Source organism: Heterodontus francisci, chromosome 5, assembly GCF_036365525.1.
Source record: "Heterodontus francisci isolate sHetFra1 chromosome 5, sHetFra1.hap1, whole genome shotgun sequence".
In the NCBI taxonomy this organism is placed as follows: Eukaryota; Metazoa; Chordata; class Chondrichthyes; order Heterodontiformes; family Heterodontidae; genus Heterodontus; species Heterodontus francisci.
This window is the reverse complement of record NC_090375.1, coordinates 26,889,242-26,913,342: the sequence shown is the minus strand read 5'-3', so window position 1 is coordinate 26,913,342 and position 24,101 is coordinate 26,889,242. Positions and strand designations below refer to the sequence as shown.

The 24,101-nt window shown below is 45.9% G+C and overlaps 1 protein-coding gene across 1 annotated transcript in view; it reads right to left on the bottom strand.

The window, feature by feature from the left end:
• LOC137369779 (piezo-type mechanosensitive ion channel component 2-like) overlaps positions 1-24,101 on the bottom strand; it is a 1,207,705-nt gene that overhangs the window by 942,388 nt on the left and 241,216 nt on the right. The window contains exon 2 of the mRNA XM_068031235.1: positions 23,120-23,215. Coding sequence (XP_067887336.1) covers positions 23,120-23,215 — 96 coding nt within the window. The remainder of the gene's footprint in view (positions 1-23,119; positions 23,216-24,101) is intronic.

Below are 24,101 nucleotides of genomic sequence, written 5' to 3'. Positions count from 1 at the left end.
ACGGAATCATACCTTACAATGTCCCAGACACTGCAATCACCATCCCTGGATATGTGGATATGTCCTGTCCCACCAGCAGGACAGACCCAGCAGACGTGGTGGCACAGTGGTATACAGTCGGGAGGGAGTTGCCCTGGGAGTCCTCAACATCGACTCTGGACCCCATGAAGTCTCATGGCATCAGATCAAACATGGACAAGGAAACCTCCTGCTGATTACCACCTACCGCCCTCCCTCAGCTGATGAGTCAGTACTCCTCCATGTTGAACAGCACTTAGAGGAAGCACTGAGGGTGGCAAGGGCACAGAATGTACTCTGGACGGGGGTCTTCAATGTCAATCACCAAAAGTGCCTCAGTGGCACGACTACTGACCGAGCTGGCCGAGTCCTAAAGGACATTGCTGCTAGACTGGGTATGCGGCAGGTGGTTAGGGAACAAACAAGAGAGGAAAACATACCTTGTCCTCACCAATCTGCCTGCTGCAGATTCATCTGTCCATGACAGTACTGGTAGGAGTGACCATCGCACAGTCATTGTGGAGACGAAGTCCCGCCTTCACATTGAAGATACCCTCCATCATGTTGTGTAGCACTACCACCGTGCTAAATGGGATAGATTTCGAACAGATCTAGCAAGGCAAAACTGGGCATCCATGAGGCGCTGTGGGCCATCAGCAGCAGCAGAATTGTACTCAACCACAATCTGTAACCTCATAGCGCGGCATATCCCCCACTCTACCATTACCATCAAGCCAGGAGACCAACCCCGGTTCAATGAAGAGTACAGGAGGGCATGCCAGAAGCAGCACCAGGCACACCTCAAAATGAGGTGTCAACCTGGTGAAGCTACAATACAGGACTATCTGCGTGCCAAACTGTATAAGCAGCATGCGATAAACAGAGCTAAGCGATCACATAACCAGCGGATCAGATATAAGCTCTGCAGTCCTGCCACATCCAGTCGTGAATGGTGGTAGACAATTGAACAACTAATTGGAGGAGGTGGCTCCACAAATATCCCCATCCTCAATGATGGGGGAGCCCAGCACATCAGTGCGAAAGATAAGGCAGAAGCATTTGCAACAATCTACAGCCAGAAGTGCCGTGTTGATGATCCATCTCGGCCCCGTCCTGAAGTCCCAGAATCACAGATGCCACACTTCAGCCAATTCGATTCACTCTGCGTGATATCAAGAAACGACTGAAGGCACTGGATACTGCAAAGGTTATGGGCCCTGACAATATTCCGTCAATAGTACTGAAGACCTGTGCTCCAGAACTTGCCGCGCCCCTAGCCAAGCTGTTCCCGTACAGCTACAACACTGGCATGTACCATGCAATGTGAAAAATTGCCCAGGTATTTCCTATACACAAAAAGCAGGATAAGTCCAAACGGCCAATTACTGCCCCATCAGCCTACTCTCAATCATCAGTAAAGTGATGGAAGGTGTTATCAACAGTGCCATCAAGCAGCACTTGTTTAGCAATAACCTGCTCAATGATGCTCAGTTTGGGTTCTACCAGGACCACTCAGCTCCTGATCTCATTACAGCCTTGGTTCAAACATAGACAAAAAAGCTGAACTCAAGAGGTGAGGTGAGAGTGACTGCCCTTGACATCAAGGCAGCATTTGACCGAGTATGGCATCAAAGAGCCCTAGCAAAGCTGAGGTCAATGGGAATCAGGGGGAAAAATCTCTGCTGGCTGGAGTCATACCTAGCGCAAAGGAAGATGGTTGTAGTTGTTGGAGGTCAATCATCTGAGCTCCAGGGCATCACTGCAGGAGTTCCTCAGGGTAGTGCCCTAGGCCCAACCATCATCAGCTACTTCATCAATGATCTCCCTTCAATCATAAGGTCAGAAGTGCGAATGTTTCCTGATGATTGCGCAATGTTCAGTAAGTACCATTCGTGACTCCTCAAATACTGAAGCAGTCCGTGTAGAAATGCAGCAAGACCTGGACAATATCCAGGTTTGGGCTGATAAGTGGCAAGTAACATTCGCGCCACACAAGTGCCAGGCAATGACCATCTCCAACAAGAGAGAATCTAACTATCTCCCCTTGACATTCAATGGCATTACCATCGCTGAATCCCCCTCTATCAACATCCGAGGGGCTACCATTGACCAGAAACTGAACTGGAGTAGCTGTATAAATACCATGGCTACAAGAGCAGGTCAGAGGCTAGGAATCCTACGGCGAGTAACTCACCTCCTGACTCCCCAAAGCCTGTCCACCATCTGCAAGGCACAAGTCAGGAGCATGATGGAATACTCTCCAGTTGCCTGGATGGGTGCAGCTCCAACAACACTCAAGAAGCTCGACACCATCCAGGACAAAGCAGCCCACCTGATTGGCGCCCCATCGGCAAATATTCACTCCCTCCACCACCAACGCACAGTGGCAGCAGTGTGTACCATCTACAAGATGCACTGCAGCAACGCACCAAGGCTCCTTAGACAGCACCTTCCAAACCCGCGACCTCTACCAACTCAAAGGCCAAGCGCAGCAAACACATGGGAACACCACCACCTGCAAGTTCCCCTCCAAGTCACACACCATCCTGACTTGGAACTATATCGCCATTCCTTCACTGTCGCTGGGTCAAAATCCTGGAACTCCCTTCCCAACAGCACTGTGGGTGTACCTATCCCACATGGATGCAGCAGTTCAAGAACGCAGCTCACCACCACCTTCTCAAGGGCAATTAGGTATGGGCAATAAATGCTGGCCTGGCCAGCAACACCCACATCCCCTGAATGAATTAAAAAAAATTGTTGTCTGGCGTAATAAAGTTAAGCTTCATATGAACATAGGACTTAGGAGCAAGAGTAAGTCATTTGGCCCTTCAAGCCCTCTGCCATTAGATCAGATCATGGTTGATCTGGTTGTGCTCTCAACTCCACTTTCCTCTCTGCCCCCAAAACCCTTGACTCCCTTGTTTATCAAAAATCTATATAACTCAGCTTTCAATAAATTCAATGACGCACCTCCACTGCTTTCTGGCATGAGAATTCCACAGTGGCGCAGTGGTTAGCACCGCAGCCGCACAGCTCCCGGGACCCGGGTTCAATTCTGGGTACTGTCTGTGTGGAGTTTGCAAGTTCTCCCTGTGTCTGCGTGGGTTTCCTCCGGTGCTCCGGTTTCCTCCCACTGCCAAAGACTTGCAGGTGATAGGTAAATTGGCTGTCATAAATTGCCCCTAGTGTAGGTAGGTGGTAGGGCACATGGGATTACTGTGGGGTTCGTATAGATGGGTGGTTGTTGGTCGGCACAGACTCGGTGGGCCGAAGGGCCTGTTTCAGTGCTGTATCTCTAAAACAAAAAAAATAAAAAAACTAATGGCCCTTTGAGAAAAAAAATTCTCATCTCACCACCACAGAATCATGCAGCCAACCATCTTCCCATCATTCCACACATTTTAAAACATCAGAGGGTGGCTGGTCGGGGAGAAGGGTTACTCTCCTTCACATATAATTCATGACATCTCTTGTACTCCAAGCACGCAGGCAAAGGTGAAACACAACCAGAAACATGGGGCTTCTAGGAGGATTATTCAGCACACAATTGGGGTCGTGTGCTCCATCTTGCACAACCTCACTGTGCAAAGAGAAATGGATATGGAGGAACAGCAGCAAGCGGATCTCCTCTCAACTGATCAGGAAAACTTAGGCCATAGTGAGGAAATAACAGAACAGGAAAGCCAGCATATGCCCGTCCCATTGCCCCACTGCTACTTCCATGGGGCTGTGAATCATCATTCACTCCCGCAAATTTGCTGGATAGCAGACTACAAGAGATCAGAAATGTGGTTATGTAGTGGTGACTTTTGTTAAATATTCCCCTACCTTTAGGTCACCTTGTCTTCCATTCATTATCCAGAATCAGGTCAGCTCGTAATTTCTTCAGTGTTACAGCAGCAACATGAGAAAACACGTCAGAAAACCTCCCCTTTCTCACCACAAATCTCTTCCCCAGTCTAGTCTATTGCTTGAAATTAAAATCGCCTAAAATGATGACACTATTGTCACTACAAAGGTCTCTAAATTATTGAGAAATTCTCAATTTTCTTTCACTGTTCAGACCTCCTAGTAATGTGACTGAGCCCAGATTCTTGCTCGCTCAATTCGATCTGAAAGAATACGGTTGGACTACTCTATTGAAATTCTTACTATATATTATGATATTGAACTTGACAAGACGGGTGGAGGCACGGGGAGGGGAGGAAAGTTAAAAATTGGAAAACGCGCAACGCAACCCCATCCCACCGCCCATGTACATGCTGCAAAATTTTACAGTGGTAGATATCACGGCATCCTCGTGTCTCACCGTGGTGAGGTGGGATGCTTTCTTATTACCATTTTTAAATTAGACTCCCACACTGCAATTGGGTAATCGATTTGAAATTCACTGCTGCTTGGTGGTTAGGAAACTCAGGAATAAAAGGGGAGCAATAACCGCCGGCTCTCCAAAATATTTGCCATTTTCAGCACTCTTTGTGGACCAAGCATACTTCCCCCAGGCCTTTCAAGGAAGACTGCGGCCTCCTTGAGCCCAGATCGCTAGTCTTCCCTCACTTCCCTCACTTGCCTTTGACAAGGTCCCTCATGGCAGACTGGTACAAAAGGTGAAGTCACACGGGATCAGAGGTGAGCTGGCAAGGTGGATACAGAACTGGCTCAGTCATAGAAGACAGAGGGTAGCAGTGGAAGGGTGCTTTTCTGAATGGAGGGATGTGACTAGTGGTGTTCCGCAGGGATCAGTGCTGGGACCTTTGCTCTTTGTAGTATATATAAATGATTTGGAGGAAAATGTAGCTGGTCTGATTAGTAAGTTTGCGGACGACACAAAGGTTGGTGGAGTTGCGGATAGTGATGAGGATTGTCAGAGGATACAGCAGGATATAGATCGGTTGGAGACTTGGGCGGAGAAATGGCAGATGGAGTTTAATCTGGACAAATGTGAGGTAATGCATTTTGGAAGGTCTAATGCAGGTGGGAAGTATACAGTAAATGGCAGAACCCTTAGGAGTATTGACAGGCAGAGAGATCTGGGCGTCCAGGTCCACAGGTCACTGAAAGTGGCAACGCAGGTGGATAAGGTAGTCAAGAAGGCATACGGCATGCTTGCTTTCATCGGTCGGGGCATAGAGTATAAAAATTGGCAAGTCATGTTGCAGCTGTACAGAACTTTAGTTAGGCCACACTTAGAATATTGCATGCAATTCTGGTCGCCACACTACCAGAAGGACATGGAGGCTTTGGAGAGGGTACAGAAGAGGTTTACCAGGATGTTGCCTGGTCTGGAGTGCATTAGCTATGAGGAGAGGTTGGATAAACTCGGATTGTTTTCACTGGAACGACGGAGGTGGAGGGGCGACATGATAGAGCTTCACAAAGTTATGAGCGGCATGGACAGAGTGGATATTCAGAAGCTTTTTCCCAGGGTGGAAGAGTCAGTTACTAGGGAACATAGGTTTCAGGTGAGAGGGGCAAAGTTTAGAGGGGATGTGCGAGGCAAGTTCTTTTCACAGAGGGTGGTGAGTGCCTGGAACTTGCCGCTGGGGGAGGTGGTGGAAGCAGGTACAATAGCGACGTTTAAGAGGCATCTTAACAAATACATGAATAGGATGGGAATAGAGGGATACGGTCCCCGGAAGTGCAGAAGGTTTTAGTTTAGGGAGGCATCAAGATCGGTGCAGGCTTGGAGGGCCGAATGGCCTGTTCCTGTGCTGTACTGTTCTTTGTTCTTTGTTCCCCCTACCCAGCCCTCCTGATTGTCAGCAAATGTCCCCAAAAGTCACTGGCTGTGGCCTCCTGCAGCTGGCGTTCCTGTCCATTTGGCCAGTTGCTGGGCAGGGGACGGACTTCCAAAATGTTAATGTGACAAAAGGTTAATGTGACCTGATTGGCTGGTAGGGAATTTTTTTTTTACTCATTTTGAATATAAAACATTGATAAAAATTGATTAAAACCCTAATTAACTAATTAATAAGTAGAGTAATTAAACTAGAGGAAGGAGATTACTGTGTTTAGTTAGCATTTAATATTTGTAGTAGGAATCTAGCACTAGGGACCATATAGTTAGTATAACAATTTAGGAAGGATTTAATAAGTATTTATTTATCTTAAATTAATTTATTAATTAGTGCTAGAAATGTCAGTTAGAGGGGTGAAGTGCTTCACCTGTGAGATGTGGGAGGTCCGTGACACTTCCAGCGTTCTGGACGACTACATCTGCAGGAAGTGTAACCAGTTGCAGCTCCTCACAGACCGCATGGATCGGTTGGAGCGGCAACTGGATGCACTTAGGAGCATGCAGGTGGCAGAAAGTGTCATAGACAGGAGTTTTAGAGAAGTGGTTACACCCAAAGTGCAGGCAGATAGATGGGTGACCGCTAGAAGGGGCAGGCATTCAGTGCAGGAATCCCCTGTGGCTATCCCCCTCTCTAACAAGTATACCGTTTTGGATGCTGTTGGGGGAGATGGCCTATCAGGGGAAAACAGCAGCAGCCAGAGCAGTGGCACCACGGCTGGCACTGTTGTTCAGCAGGGAGGGCCAAAGCGCAGAAGAGCAATAGTTATAGGGGACTCTATAGTCAGGGGCACAGATAGGCGTTTCTGTGGACGTGAAAGAGACTCCAGGATGATATGTTGCCTCCCTGGTGCCAGGGTCAAGGATGTCTCTGAACGGACAGGGGGCATTCTGAAGAGGGAGGGTGAACAGCCAGAGGTTGTGGTACACATCGGTACCAACGGCATAGGCAGGAAGAATGACGAGGTCCTGCAGGGGGAGTTTAGGGAGTTAGGTAGAAAGTTAAAAGACAGGACCTCGAGGGTTGTAATCTTGGGATTACTCCCTGTGCCACGTGCCAGTGAGGCTAGAAATAGGAAGATAGTGCAGCTAAACACGTGGCTGAACAGCTGGTGTAGAAGGGAGGGTTTCAGATATCTGGACCATTGGGATCTCTTCAGGGACAGATGGGACCTGTACAAGAAGGACGGGTTGCATCTAAACTGGAGGGGCACAAAAATCCTGGCTGCGAGGTTTTCCAGCGTCACTCGGGAGGGTTTAAACTAGTGTGGCAGGGGGGTGGGAACCAGAGCAGTAGGACAGCAAGTGAAATAAATGAGGGGGAACTAGTAAATAAGGCCAGTAAGACTAAGAGGAAGAGCAGGCAGGGAGATGTTGCGGAGCACAGAGGGACTGGTGGTCTGAAGTGCATTTGTTTCAATGCGAGAAGTATAACAGGTAAGGCAGATGAACTTAGAGCTTGGATTAGTACTTGGAACTATGATGTTGTTGCTATTACAGAGACTTGGTTGAGGGAAGGATAGGATTGGCTGCTAAATGTTCCGGGATTTAGAAGCTTCAGGCGGGATAGAGGGGAATGTAAAAGGGGTGGGGGCATTACTTGTTAAGGAGAATATCACAGCTGTATTGCAGGAGGACACCTCGGAGGGGTCGTGCAGCGAGGCAATATGGGTGGAGCTCAGGAATAGGAAGGGTGCAGTCACGATGTTGGGGGTTTTCTACACGCCTCCCAACAGCCAGCGGGAGGTAGAGGAGCAGATATGTAGACAGATTTTGGAAAGATGTAAAGGTAACAGGGTTGTAGTGGTGGGTGATTTTAACTTCCCCTATATTGACTGGGACTCACTTAGTGCTAGGGGCTTGGATGGGGCAGAATTTGTAAGGAGCATCCAGGAGGGCTTCTTAAAACAATATGTAGATAGTCCAACTAGGGATGGGGCCATACTGGATCTGGTATTGTGGAATGAGCCCGGCCAGGTGGTCGAAGTTTCAGTAGGGGAGCATTTCGGGAACAGTGACCATAATTCCATAAGTTTTAAGATACTTGTGGATAAGGATAAGAGTAGTCCTCGGGTGAAGGTGCGAAATTGGGGGAAGGCTAATTATAACAATATTAGGCAGGAACTGAAGACTTTAGATTGGGGGCGACTGTTTGAGGGTAAATCAACATCTGACATGTGGGAGTCTTTCAAATGTCAGTTGATTAGAATCCAGGACCAACATGTTCCTGTGAGGAAGAAGGATAAGTTTGGCAAGTTTCGGGAATCTTGGATAACGCGGGATATTGTGAGCCTCGTCAAAAAGAAGAAGGAAGCATTCATAAGGGCTGGAAAGCTAGGAACAGACGAATCCCTTGAGGAATATAAAGACAGTAGGAAGGAACTTAAGCAAGGAGTCAGGAGGGCTAAAAGGGGTCATGAAAAGTCATTGGCAAACAGGATTAAGGATAATCCCAAGGCTTTTTATACGTATATAAAGAGCAAGAGGGTAACTAGGGAAAGGGTTGGCCCACTCAAGGACAGAGAAGGGAATCTATGTGTGGAGCCAGAGGAAATGGGTGAGGCACTAAATGAGTACTTTGCATCAGTATTCATGAAAGAGAAGGACTTGGTGGATGATGAGCCGAGGGAAGGGAGTGTACATAGTCTCAGTCATCTCATTATCAAAAAGGAGGAGGTGTTGGGTGTCTTGCAAAGCATTAAGGTAGATAAGCCCCCAGGGCCTGATGGGATCTACCCCAGAATACTAAGGGAGGCAAGGGAAGAAATTGCTGGGGTCTTGACAGAAATCTTTGCATCCTCATTGGCTACAGGTGAGGTCCCAGAGGACTGGAGAATAGCCAATATTGTTCCTTTGCTTAAGAAGGGTAGCAAGGATAATCCAGGAAATTATCGGCCGGTGAGCCTTACGTCAGTGGTAGGGAAATTATTAGAGAGGATTCTTCGGGACAGGCTTTACTCCCATTTGGAAACAAACGAACTTATTAGCGAGAGGCAGCTTGGTTTTGTGAAGGGGAGGTCGTGTCTCACTAATTTGATTGAGTTTTTTGAGGAAGTGACAAAGATGATTGATGAAGGAAGGGCAGTGGATGTTATCTATATGGACTTCAGTAAAGCCTTTGACAATGTCCCTCATGGCAGACTGGTACAAAAGGTGAAGTCACACGGGATCAGAGGTGAGCTGGCAAGATGGATACAGAACTGGCTCTGTCATAGAGGACAGAGGGTAGCAGTGGAAGGATGCTTTTCTGAATGGAGGAATGTGACTAGTGGTGTTCCGCAGGGATCAGTGCTGGGACCTTTGCTCTTTGTAGTTTATATAAATGATTTGGAGGAAAATGTAGCTGGTCTGATTAGTAAGTTTGCAGACGACACAAAAATTGGTGGAGTTGCGGATAGTGATAAGGATTGTCAGAGGATACAGCAGGATATAGATCGGTTGGAGACTTGGGCGGAGAAATGGCAGATGGAGTTTAATCTGGACAAATGTGAGGTAATGCATTTTGGAAGGTCTAATGCAGGTGGGAAGTATACACTGGAACGATGGAGGTGGAGGGGCGACATGATCGAGCTTTACAAAGTTATGAGCGGCATGGACAGAGTGGATAGTCAGAAGCTTTTTCCCAGGGTGAAAGAGTCAGTTACTGGGGAACATAGGTTTCAGGTGAGAGGGGCAAAGTTTAGAGGGGATGTGCGAGGCAAGTTCTTTACACAGAGGGTGGTGAGTGCCTGGAACTTGCTGCCGGGGGAGGTGGTGGAAGCAGGTACGATAGCGACGTTTAAGAGGCATCTTGACAAATACATGAATAGGATGGGAATAGAGGGATACGGTCCCCGGAAGTGCAGAAGGGTTTAGTTTAGGCAGTCATCAAGATTGGCGCAGGCTTGGAGGGCCGAATGGCTTGTTCCTGTGCTGTGCTGTTCTTTGTTCTTTGAGGTCCTGCCGTTAAGATCAGTAGGACCTTTGCATCCCCATGTTTGCCGGGTTTTCTAGCCTCACCCAGTTCCCTCCCTGCCTCCTCATAATTATTGGGACCAACGTCTCTGTCGACCTAACACTATTCCTACTGTCTTTTCTTCCTCCTGGAAGTTTTATAGCCTAAAATATTTAACTGCTGCTCCTGACCAACGTTCCCTCCATGCTTCCCGCGTACATAGTCGCGCGTAGCAATCCACAGCATACCGCGCAGTAAAACCGGCCGCTCAAAGGCACTATTCTTTTTAACACATATGCGAATGCAGCTGCGTAGGAACGTTCAAATGGCTGTGCACAACAAAGAAAAATTAGAGGGAACATTGTTCCTGACTCAGTTACAGTGAGTTTGTAGTTATTATGAAGTGTGAGGAGTTTTTGTTGAATTCAGTTTCCTGATTTGTTTCCCAAAAAAGCTGGAAAAAAGCCGAAAATGCACAGCAGGTCGTATCGCACCTGTGCAGAAAAAGAAATCAGTCGGTAGATGTTTGAAGTAAATGCTTGAATTCCAGTTGGCTTTCTGGTAAATGAGCGCAAAATATTTTATAGTTCTACATGAAGAAAAAAAATCTCCAAACATAAAAAAAATTGTCATAACTACCAACTAAAATAACAGGCCAGAATTGGAAATGTACCATAAAATTGACAAAAAAAGATTTAAAGTCTCTGAAACTTTAAGAGTTCCATTGTTCAACTCCAAGGTAAAAAGTACACCAAACCTAATTCCATCCTAGCCAGGAAATTACTTTAGACTTAAAAAAAAACTTTGTAATATTTATGTTGAAACTATTGTTCCTTTTTATTGAGACCACTTTAAGCTGGTCTCGAAGACCTTCCAGAAGATTATGCTTGGCACAAAAGAGGTGCTAGTCTGTCTCTATGACTGAACCAGATTTCCCGGTCTCCTGGAATCTGTTCTGTTCCTGTGCACTGACCTTACTGACCAGAAAATATATCTTAGTATTACTGAATAACACTGAGGTTAGCTACTAGTGAAACTTTTGATTCTCTCTACTATTCCTGTAGCATAGCCTCCAGATCAATCTCAGAAAAATATTGGCTCCATCTCCTATTGCGTCTGGATCAAAGCAGTTTTCTAATCCAGGGTACAGAATTTCAATCTGCCATTCTCATTCTAATTTTTATTCAGAAGTTCTTGTTAAACAGAACATTTCTGGACAAATTACCTATGCGTTTATCACCAATCAGCAATTATGTGCTTTCTCTTACTCTTGCAAACCTAGTCCTTTTCAGAGGTGATGAATTTAAGCAATGTTGCAATGTGGATTCAAGTCAAGTGAGAACTAGATTGGGACTGCCAAAACTGAACTCACTTAAGATCCTAAACAGCTGTCAATGAGAGAAAATTTTCACTTCCTTTCCCAATGTTGGATTTGAACCAGGACAAAAACGTATGACTGAGACTATTGTCTCAGCCAATTAGTCTGCCCAGCTTCATATAATTCCAATTTTTTTATTCATTCATGGGAAGTGGGCGTCACTGGCTATGCCAGCATTTATCGCCCATCCCTAATTGCCCTTGAGAAGGTGGTGGTGAGCTGCCTTCTTGAACAGCTGCAGTCCATGTGAGGTAGGTACACCCACAGTGCAGTTAGGAAGGGAGTTCCAGGATTTTGAGCCAGCGTCAGTGAAGGAAAGGCGATATAGTTCCAAGTCAGGATGGTGTGTGACTTGGACGGGAACTGGCAGGTGATGATCCCACGCATCTGCTGCTCTTGTCCTTCAAGGTGGTAGAGGTCGCGGGTATGGAAGGTGCTGTTTAAGGAGCCTTGGTGCGTTGCTGCAGTGCATCTTGTAGATGGTACACACTGCTGCCACTATGCGTCGGTGGTAGAGGGAGTGAATGTTTGTGGATGGTGTCGAGCTTCTTGAGTGTTGTTGGAGCTGCATCCATCCAGGCAAGTGGAGAGTATTCCATCACACTCCTGACTTGTGCCTTGTAGATGGTGGACAGGCTTTGGAGAGTCAGGAGGTGAATTACTCACCGCAGGATTCCTAGCTGCTGACCTGCTCTTGTAGCCACGGTATTTATATGGCTACTCCAGTTCAGTTTCTGGTCAATGGTAGCCTCTAGGATGTTGATAGTGGGGGATTCAGCGATGGTAATACCATTGAATGTCAAGGGGAGATGGTTAGATTCTCTCTTGTTGGAGATGGTCATTGTCTGGCACTTGTGTGGCATGTACGTTACTTGCCACTTATCAGCCCAAGCCTGGATATTGTCCAGGTCTTGCTGCATTTCTACACGGACTGGTTCAGTATTTGAGGAGTCGCGAATGGTGCTGAACATTGTGCAATCATCAGTGAACGTCCCCACTTCTGACCTTATGATCGAAGAAAGGTCATTGATGAAGCAGCTGAAGATGGTTGGGCCTAGGACACTACCCTGAGGAACTCCTGCAGTGATGTCCTGGAGCTGAGATGATTGACCTCCAACAACCACAACCATCTTCCTTTGCGCAAGATATGACTCTAACCAGCAGAGAGTTTTCCCCCTGATTCCCATTGACTCCAGTTTTGCTCGGGCTTCTTGATGCTATACTTGGTCAAATACTGCCTTGATGTCAAGGGCAGTCATCCTCACTTCACCTCTTGAGTTCAGCTCTTTTGTCCATGTTTGAACCAAGGCTGTAATGAGGTCAGTTGCTGAGTGGCCCTGTCGGAACCCAAACTGGGTATCACTGAGCAGGTTATTGCTAAGTAAGTGCTGCTTGATGGCACTGTTGATGACATCTTCCATCACTTTGCTGATGATTGAGAGTAGACTGATGGGGCATTAATTGGCCGGGTTAGACTTGTCCTGCTTTTTGTGTACATGACATAACTGGGCAATTTTCCACATTGCAGGGAAGATGTCAGTGTTGTAGCTGTATTGGAACAGCTTGGCTAGGGGTGCGGCAAGTTCTGGAGCACAGGTCTTCAGTACTATTGCTGGAACATTGTCAGCACCCATAGCCTTTGTAGTGTCCAGTGCCTTCAGTCGTTTCTTGATATCACGCGGAGTGAATCGAATTGGCTGAAGTCTGGCATCTGTGATGCTGGGGACTTCAGGAGGGGGCCGAGATGGATCATCAACTCGGCACTTTTGGCAGAAGATTGTTGCAAATGCTTCTGCCTTATCTTTCGCACTGATGTGCTGGGCTCCCCCACCGTTGAGGATGGGGATATTTGTGGAGCCACCTCCTGCGGTTAATTGTTTAATTGTCCACCACCATTCACGGCTGGATGTGACAGGACTGCAGAGCTTAGATCTGATCCATTGGTTATGGGATTGCTTAGCTCTGTCTATCGCATGCTGCTTATGCAGTGCAAGTAATCCTGAGTTGTAGCTTCACCAGGTTGACACCTCATTTTGAGGTATGCCTGGTGTGCTCCTGGCATACCCTTCTTCACCCTTCATTGAATCAGGGTTGGTCTCCTGGCTTGATGGTAATGGTAGAGTGGAGGATATGCCAGGCCATGAGGTTACAGATTGTGGTTGAGTACAGTTCTGCTGCTGCTGATGGCCCACAGCGCCTCATGGATGCCCAGTTTTGCATTGCTAGATCTGTTCGAAATCTATCCCATTTAGCACAGGTGATAGTGCCACACAACACGATGGACGGTATCATCAATGTGAAGGCAGGATTTCGTCTCCACAAGGACTGTGCAGTGGTCACTCCTACCAATACTGTCATGTACAGAAGCATCTGCGGCAGGCAGATTGGTGAAAACAAGGTCAAGTATGTTTTTCCCCCTTGTTGGTTCTCTCACCACCTGCCGCAGACCCAGTCTAGCAGCTATGTCCTTTCGGACTCGGCCAGCTCAGTCTGTAGTGGTGCTACTGAGCACTCTTGGTGATGGACATTGAAGTCCCCCACCCAGAGTACATTTTGTGCCCTTGCCACCCTCAGTGCTTCCTCCAAGTGGTGTTCAACATGGAGGACTACTGACTCATCAGCTGAGAGAGGGCGGTAGGTGGTAATCAATAGGAGGTTACCTTACCCATGTTTGACCTGATGCCATGAGACTTCATGGGGTCCAGAGTCGATGTTGAGGACTCCCAGGGCAACTCCCTCCCTACTGTCGACCACTGTCCCGCCACCTCTGCCAGGTCTGTCCTGCCGGTGGGACAGGACCTACCCAGGGATAGTGATTGCAGTGTCTGGGACATTGTCAGTAAGGTATGATTCCATGAGTATGACTATGTCAGGCTGTTGCTTGACGAGTCTGTGGGACAGCTCTCCCGACTTTGGCACAAGCCCCCAGATGTTAGTAAGGAGGACTTTGCAGGGTCGACAGGGCTGGGTTTGCCATTGTCGTTTCCGGTGCCGAGGTCGATGCTGGGTGGTCCATACGGTTTCATTCCTTTTTATTGACTTCGTAGCAGTTAGGTACAACTGAGTGGCTTGCTTGGCCATTTCAGAGGGCACGTAAGAGTTAACCACATTGCTGTGGGTCTGGAATCACATGCAGACCAGGTAAGGACTGTAGATTTCCTTCCCTGCAGGACATTAGTGAACCAGATGGGTTTTTACAGCAGTCGACAATGGTTTCATGGCCATTATTAGACGAGCTTTTTTTTTTAAATTCCAGATTTTTTTTATTAAGTTCAAATTCCACCTTCTGCTCTGGTGGGATTCAAACCCATGTCTCCAGATCAATACCCTGGATCTCTGGGTTACTAGTCCAGTGATAATACCACTACGCCACCGCCTCCCCCTCCTTTTTTAGTTAATTTTAACACTGGCACAATTGGCAATCTCACCAGTAAAAGAAAGCTTGATGCTTTTGCATCAGGGACAGACAGCTGTGATTCCTTGAACCACATCACTTGCTAATATCTTAATACGTGAAGCATTGGAACTGCATTGACTTTCTGAACAGACTGCGGGCGTATTTCATAACACATATATTTCTGTATAAATGCATGTAAGAGAACAAACTCACAGGGCGGAGTCTTTTGGACTTAGTCTCTGCCAGAGCAGCGGGACCATATTTTTAAAAATTCTTGCAATGGAATGTGAGCGTTGCCCTTGAGACCCCTTTTGGGGTCAGAAACCTAATTTTCTAATGAGCGGGCTTTGCAGGCTCTTTCCCAGAGCAATGGCATTAGTATCCTGTCGCCAGGTTCCCTGACAATTAGGGAGGATTTCTAATTAAAGGGACTATGCCATGGGCTCATCAGCACTTGAATTTTTGAGGCTGCAGCAACCACAGGTATGGAGAGGAGACATGGGATGACTGCCCCCTGAGTCGCTCTTTCTTACCTGGAGACCCTGCTGTAGGATCTGGGGGGCTGCAGTGAGGTGAGCTCTCCCAAGGACGGGAGGAAGAGGACAATCCAAACAAACAGGCATGGATAGAAGTGACTGAGAAAGTCTGCAGCAGAAGTATGGTCCCTCCAACCTAGAGGCAGTGCGCCAAGAGGATCCAGGATCTCAGGAGGGCATGACAGTTGAGTGGCATAACACTTTCAGGTGCCAAGCCCCACAATCTGACTTGCCCAGCATTCTTTTGCACAGTACGCTCAGGTCAACACACATTGTAGCTACTCTCTCATTCTTTTTTTTCCCCAAAATATACTTTATTCATAAAAATCTTTTAAAAATTTATTACAAAACAGTTCCAAAAATCACCAAGTCAAACAATACAAAGAGTGCAAAGGAGATCAGTTTCCTTCAATACAGGAGTGAGTTGCCTCACAACCTTTCCATTTCATTTTACATGCCATGTACATTTTACAGCAAACAATATTTTCTGGATACAGTTCGAGGGGTTTTCTATGGATCCAGCCCCTCAGTTCACCTTGGTGGGGGACCTTACACAGTGGTCTTTCCCCATTGAGCCTTTGCTGCGGCTGCCCCAAGCTTTAGTGCGTCCCTCAGCACGTAGTCCTGGACCTTGGAATGTGCCAGTCTGCAACATTCGGTCGTGGACAACGTTTTGCGTTGGAAGACCAGCAAGTTTCGGGCAGACCAAAGGGTGTCTTTCACCGAATTGATAGTCCTCCAGCAGCAGTTGATGTTTATCTCGGTGTGCGTCCCTGGGAACACCCCGTGGAGCACAGACTCCTGTGTTACAGAGCTGCTCTCTCATTCCTCTCTCTGCAGGTACCTCAGATTCCCATCTGATCATCCAACACTCACCCTCAGCCGGTTGCCCTTTCGCACTCACACCTCACAGTCACCCTTCACAAATGGTGCCTTTCCCTCCTCTCCACGCAAGCCCTTACGAACGAACACATCTTGTGATGGAATATAGGTATAATAGGCTTAATTAAGTAGAATTTGGAAATAGTTAATATGCCTTTTAGAATTAAAGAATGGTCAGTTTTTACAACTCACTGACATTCCCCTTTAAGAAATTAGAAAATTTCAAGGTCTCTGCTATGAACATGTTGGGAAATCCATTTGTGTCTCTGTTGCATTGAAATATCCTGTGTGACATCAATAAGAGGTAGCAATAAACTTAATTAGTTTATGGGGTTGTTGATGCAGACAAATCGGCTCCAGAGATTGCTTTAAAATACCATTAAAAAGGCAATTATAGAAAATGGACTCACAGGGACAAGGGGTCGAGTAAGCACAATTATAAACATTTTGACCTGGTAAAAGCTCACAACTTCAAATTCCAGTAAAACATTAAGTGGAAATGGTAATTAAAAATATGGATTTTAAAAGGAACACAGGAAGGTGAGATAAATGCTGGAAGTCAGGTGATACCTTCGTAATAGTACAAAAAGAGAGGTTTTGAAAGCAAAGTTTAGGGGTGTTGCATCCTCAAACAACACTTCTCATCCCATGCGTTGCTTGGGGGATTTAAGGTAAAAGTTTACTTTAAATTTTGATGGATATTCTGAGATAATTTTGCTGTAACATTAGCAAGGTTAAACTTTTGGATTCTATGTTAGAAATAAGAATACGTTTTACCTCTCTCAGTAATATTTGATATTGTGATATACTTATCCACTTAAGTTTATTGCATTTTAGCTTCTTTAATAAATATATGAAAGTTAATAAATCGTCTCATGTAGTATTCTGTATACAACTACAAGAACCCTCTCTTTGTGTTTCTTTAAGTGGAGAGATACATATTGAAGAGAGTTTCGCAGACCCTTATAATATCTGAGATATTTATGACATAGCCATAAATATTAAAAATAGCTATCCGAAAGATGGTAATATTCTCTGTTGGTTTTCTTTCTTTGAGGGAAAGCTACTACAATTCTTTGGACCCAAACAAGTGTCTGAGAATTTGTCTGGTTTGAACTTGATTAAAGGAGATTCATAGGGATGTACTCCTGATTTGGTTTCGTTCCTTTTAGGGGTTAAAGTCATTAATTACTTCAGTCTCTCTGCTTTCTTTTCTTGCAGGAACTTGGCAAAGGGAGAGTCTGGAGGAGGGGGTGGGGAGAGGCGAGCAGGGGGTATTGTGGGTGTGGCTCTCCAGTGACAGGCACCTTGTCGGCCACTGGCAATGCATTCCCAGATGCTCCACTGGGAAGAAGGTTTTGTTCCAGGAATCTTCAGATGTCAGCAGTGACCTGCCCTAGAGCCGAAGCCTCCTGAGACACTGGTGCTCAGACATGTCAAGAGAGCTGATCCTATGACTGTAGTCCCAGTATTGGGAATCTCACCTCCTTCCAGCTGAGTCTTGGTGTCCATTCCTCTGCCTTGTGGAGGGGCATGCGGCTGAGGAGAAGGCAGCTGGTGCTGCTGCAGGTGTTGCTCCAGCTGCTGCTGAACAGTTGGTGATGTTGTGGCAGCAAAAGCATGGGAACACCACCATCTGGAAGTCCCCCTTCAAACACACACCATCCTGACTTGGAAATGCATCACCGTTCCTTCACTGTCGTTGATCCAAATCCTGGAACTCCCTCCCTAACAGAACTGTGGGTGTACCCGCCCCAGACGGATTGCAGCAGTTCAAGAAGGCAGCTTCACCACCACCTTCTCAAGGGAAATTAGGGATGGGCAACAAATGCTGGCGTTGCCAGCGACATCTTCATCCCATGAAACAAATTTTTAAAAACTTAAAAAGCTCTTCCCGCTATGCACTTACTTGCCTTCCCCAACCTGGCAAGGTGCATGTGCAGTTTGTAATCTATGCATTGTTGGGAAAGAAGGAATCCTGGGTTAAAAAAAATCTCTTAATTGCCTTTTTACTTGGCTCAATTGCTTTCCCACCAGACTCAAGGGGTTCACTGCTGGACTCAGAACCTGCCTGGGAAAGCTGGAAAAGGGCAGAATGATGTTGAGATCCTGAACCAACGTCAATCTCAGGGAATTTGAACCCCCACACACACAAAACCCCTCACCTCCACTTGGCTGGGAAAATTTTCAACATTGTAACTGCACTCACACAACTGGCCAGTTCTTACAAGCAGTTTATAAAGTAGTAATTTTGTATTTCAAGTTTTCCTGTGGAATTATTAAATTTATAAAAATGAAACTGACTTGTGGTTTAAAATCTGTTGATATAATGAGATCCTAGGAGAATATTAAGGACTGTGTGCACTTTTAGTTTAGTTCATTAGCACAATAAACCACAAAGACATAAAAATTGTTGTTGATGTGCTATTGAGGGATTTAACTCAACATTATTTTAGGTTTTCAAGAGCTACTAAGGATGCTGTTTAACCCATTTACTGTTTCCAGGAGTTCTGCTAAAATCTGAGCAATATTGCTGAGGAATCGAGTGTTGGAGAATGAGAAATAGCAGGTTTACTTAAGAGGCACTTCAAGCCATACTAGGAGAAGTTTGAGAGCAAAGGTTTTACAGTGAAACCTGTAAATTATGGACATCTTAGAGACTGGCACCAGCTGTCTTTTTTGCAGCGTTCCTTATTTTCAAAATGGCCATTGTACGCATTGTCAAAATTTTCCCAACAACCTTTATGAGACTGGAGACTGAGATTATGATAAGCACCTAATCAGCTGCAACAAAACTAAGGGGGGGATTTTATGCCCTGCCCTGCAACAACTGTGGAGGTGGGGAGAGCATATAATTCGGCGGGATGGGCCCTGCCAACTTCCCGCCTCCACCCGAGTTAAGTCCAGGGCTGGAAAGCCCGTGGACGGCCTTCCTACCCCACCATCAATTGAGGCCCTTAATTAATGCTCAATTTATTGAATGGCTTGCGGGCCTATCGCTGCATGGGGAGCACGCCAAGCAAACCCGTGCGGGTTGCTTGCTGGCTCCAGGGTTAAAAGGCAGAGTGCATAATTGAGGGACCCAGCATTGGGAAGGGGGGGCTTGCTAAGTGCCACCCCCTTTGCTCTTGCTGCCAAGCCCCCTAAACCTCCTCTCCCGCAACCCCTCCCACCCTGACTCACATGTGGCCTGGGTCCAGCACCTCCGGTGAGTCCAGTACTGGCATCTCCGTGGTGGCGCAGCTCAGTTAAAGAGCTACCGGCCTCTGATTGGACGGCAGCTCTTAGCAGGTCGGACTTCCATCACTGGCATTCTTAATCTCGGGGAAGGTCTGGCGCTGTCCACTTATGTGCCTAATTGGCCCCAGAGGAGGCGGCGTGGGGCTCTCGCCAGTGCGTTAGCTGGTGGCTGAGACCCCCGTCACCCATAAAATTCCAGGCTAAGAATTCCTTTTCCACACATCAGCATTCAGCTCTGTTCACTTAACAGTTTTGCAGTTTAAATGCCCATTTTATTTCAAATTGCTGTCACTTGGAGCAGAGTGCAACTTCAGAAGTGGGTGTGATCATGCCAGGTTCCCAAGTCAACGACACTTTTTGGGACTTAAGTTCCCACCTGCGCCCAAACCCACCTCCCTTTGGCAGTTAAAATCCTGTCCAATGTTTCCATTTATGAGCGAGACCAGAACTAGGGACCAAAAATATAAGGTAGTTACTAATAAATCCAATAAGGAATTCAGACGCAATGTCTTTAACCAGAGAGAGGTTAGAATGTGACACTCGTTACCTCAAGGAGCTGAATAGCATAGATGCATTCAAGGGGAAGCTAGATAAGAACATGGGAGAGAAAGGTATAGAATGATGCTCCCAATGCACCAGCGTGCTAGTTAGTGTAAAAATACAAAGATAGGGAGGGAGGATCAATACGTGGCTTGAGGCATGGTGCAGGAGGGGGGGCTTCAGATTCTTGGGGTTATGGGACCTGTTCTGGGCCACAAGGCACCTATTCAAAAGGGACAGGCTGCACTTCAACAGTACTGGGAGGAATGCCCTTGCGAGGAGGTTCACTAGTGTGGTTGGGGAGGATTTAAACTAAATTGGTAGGGGAAGCAGGTTCTAATAGTAACTTCCAAAATGCAATAGGACACATACTTGAAAAGGACTAATTTACAGGGTTATGAGGAAAAAGCTGGGCTGTGGGACTAAATTTGACAGCTCTTTCAAAGAGCTGGCACAGGCATGATGGGCTGAATGCCTCTTTCTTTGCTGTTAGGTTCTATGATACTATAATATGGAGTAAACATTTATTACATTGGGAACCAACGAGTGTCTCATGAGCTGCTTGCAACTTTTTCGCATAGCATTTGCAACCATCCAAATGCTTAATCGCTTTATGAAATACAAAATGCAGAACAAAACAGACACTTCAGGGATAGTGACCATAACTCTGTAAGATTTATGGTAGTTATGGAAAAGGACAAAGATGGACCGGAAATAAAGGTACTGAATTGAGGCGAGGCCGATTTCAATATGATAAAACAGGATCAGGCAAAGTGAACCGGGAGCAGCTACTTGTAAGAAAGTCTACATCAGACCAGTAGGAGTCATTCAAAAAGGAAATAGTGAGTGTTCAAGGTCAACATGTTCCTGCAAAGGTGAAGGGTAGGACCAACAAGTCCAGGGAACCCTGGATGTCAGGGAATATAGAGGATTGGATAAGGAAAAAAAGGAGTCTTATGGCAGATTCAGAGGGCTAAAAGCAGAGGAGGCCCTCGAGGAGTACAGAATGTGTAGAGGGGGGGTACGTAAAAAAAAAAGTAATTAGGAGAGCGAAGAGGAGGCATGAAAAAACACTGACGGACAAGATAAAGTAAAATCCCAAGGTGTTTTATGAGTATATTAAGGGCATGAGGATAACCAGGGAAAGAGTAGGGCCCATTCGGGACCAAAGTGGTCATCTGTGTGTGGAGCCGGAGGACTTTGAATGATTACACAGTGAGGCTTTGAATGATTACTTTTCATCTGTGTTCACTATGGAGAAGGACGATGTAGGTGTAGGGATCAGGGAGGGGGATTGTGATATACTTGAACAAATTTACATTGAAAGGGAGGAGGTTTTAGCGAGCTTAAAAATGAATAAATCCCCAGGCCCAGATGAGTTGCATCCCAGGCTGTTATGTGAGGCAAGGGAGGAGATTGGAGGGGCTTTGACACAAATTTTCAGATCCTCTGTGGCCACAGGAGAGGTGCCAAAGAACTGGAGGACAGCGAATGTGGTACCATTATTCAAGAAGGGTAGTAGGGATAAACCAGGTAATTACAGGCTAGTGAGTCTAACATCATTGGTAGGGAAACGATTGGAAAAAGTTCTGAGGGACAGGATTAATCTCCACTTGGAGAGGCAGGGATTAATCAAGGATAGTCAGCATGGCTTTGTCAGGGGAGAATGTGTCTAACAAATTTGATTGAATTTTTCGAGGAGGTGACTAGGTGTGTAGATATGGGTAAAGCAGTTGATGTAGTCTACGTGGACTTCAGTAAGGCTTTTGATAAGGTCCCGCATGGGTAACAGCCCATGGGATCCAGGGCAATTTGGCAAATTGGATCCGAAATTGGCTTAGTGGCAGGAGGCAGAGAGTGATGGTCGAGGGTTGTTTTTGCGATTGGAAGCCTGTGACTAGTGGTGTACCGTAGGGATCGGTGCTTTGACCCTTGCTGTTTGTAGTGTACATTAATGGTTTAGACGTGAATATAGGAGGTATGATCAGTAAGTTCGCAGATGACATGAAAATTGGTGGTGTAGTAAATAGTGAGGAGGAAAGCCTTAGATGACTATAGGAAGGATGTGTTTGCACTGGAGAGAGTGCAGAGGAGATTCACCAGGATGTTGCCTGGTCTGGAGCATTTCAGCTATGAGGTGAGGCTGGATAGGCTAGGGTTGTTTTCCTTAGAGCAGAGAAGGCTGAGGGGGGACCTGATTGAAGTATACAAAATTATGAGGGGCATAAATAGGGTAGATAGGAAGAAACTTTTTCCCTTCAGTGGAGGTGTCAATAACCAGGGGGCATAGATTTAAGGTAAGGGGCAGGAGATTTAGAGGGAATTTGAGGAAAAAAAATTTTCACCCAGAGGGTGGTTGGAATCTGGAACATACTGCCTGAAGGAGTGGTAGAGGCAGATACCCTCGCAACATTTAAGAAGTATTTAGATGAGCACTTGAAACGCCATAGCATACAAGGCCACGGGCCAAGTGCTGGAAAATGGGATTAGAATAGGTGGGTGCTTGATGGCCGGCATGGACACGATGGGCCGAAGGGCCTTTTTCCGTGCTGTATAACTATTATCAGCCATAATAAAAAAGCATATTCCTTTCATGAGACAATCAGAGAGGGTGAAGAGAGGGAGGATGAAAGGAAGAGGAAGCCTACACAACTGCCTCGTATTATATGTGTTTTCATGAAAGGGCTAACATTCAGAATTGTGTGTAATTTTAAAGTTGTTGCCGATGTTACTGCTGCCAAGTAATACAATCAGATATGAATGCATGAAAATATGAAATGAAGGGTGAGAAAAGACCAGTAGATTCACCAACCGTACACACCATCCTCTCATCTTCTAATAATGGTGTCTTCATGGACAGGCAAAAGAAGAGAAAAGCCCATTTAGGTAAATTCCTCTCCAAATTCCTAAAGGAATCAAGCTGTTCCTGAAGACCAGGGTTGCCCATTATGTATCACAGTCTAAGCTAACTGTTTGCTCCCTGTAACTAGCAATGTCGTCTTCTTTCAAGTGCAAGAGGAAATAGATGTCAGATTAAATGTAAGAGATTTAGGATATAGAGCAGGAGAAACTTTGTTGCACAGAGGTTTGTGAGGCTGTGGAATACACAACCAGAGTCAGTGATGGAAGCAGATACCACATGAACATTCAAGAATAGGTTAGACAGGCGGTTGATAGAAAATGTGATAGAGAGATTTGGAAGTCGAGCACGGAAATGGGATTGGACCACCTTCTCAAGGGCAATTAAGGATGCGCAATAAATACTGGCTTTGCCAGTGACGCTTACATTCCAAGAACAAATGAAAAAGAAAAATTGCAAACATTAATTCCTAAGCTATCACTGCTATTAAATACAGCCATGTGCTTTTATATAAAATAATAATTCAAAGTTTCTTACCTTGCATTGTCTTTTTTGTGGGTTCAGCAAAAAGTGGAATAAGGAGGAGGAAAATGAGGTACACAAATGATAGCCCATTGTATCGGAACAAACATGCTGAAAGAAAGTGAAAAAAATAATCATTTCTGCACTCTGAGAAGTAACTTTGGATTAATGTTTATTACCAAAAGGCATATTATGGATTATGTACTTGCTTAATGTTTAAGTAAACCTGATTAATAGTGAGATAGCTTCCCAGTTATCATATGAAAGATACTACTGTCTTAATAAGCTACCAACAATTTAATATTTCAACAAAAGTAAGATAGACGATTTTACAGTTTACACCATGTGAATTTGTTCTAAAGAGAGCAGTTGTTGCCTTGAAAAAGGAGTTCTGAAAAGAACTGGCAGGCCTCATCATTTTGGGCAGCATACTCTGCCCGTCGTCTGGAGGAATACGAATGGGTGGAAATAGTGGGTTTCTGTGTGGTGGAAAATGGGAATGTGCGTGGGATCTTACTGGTGATAGGTCATTACATGTTGTTCCAGCTGCTATTGGTCAGCTAATTATGTTCCGTAATAGGTCGGTACATGCTATTGTTCTCACTGCTGATTGGTCAGCTATTGTGTCTTGTGGTAAGTTGATACATACTATTGCTCTTGTCGGGGTATGTTGGCTGCAGAGCAGGTGGTGATGTGTTTCTTGAATAGGGGTATCCCAATATCGCTGATGAGCAGGCCAATTTCTTGGACAGTGTGGTGTTAATAGATAATTAGCTGACCAATAGCAGCAAGAACAAGAAGATGTAATGACCTATCAGCAGTAAGATTCGACCTACAATCCTATTCTCCACCACATATAACCCACTAGCTGGGATTTTATCTGAGCGACGAGGGCCTTGACCATCAGCAAAAGCACCGGCGAGAGTCCTGCACGCCTCTCTGGGGAAGGCTTGCCAGATCAAGTGCCAGTTAGCCACTTAAGTGGACAGTGGTGGGC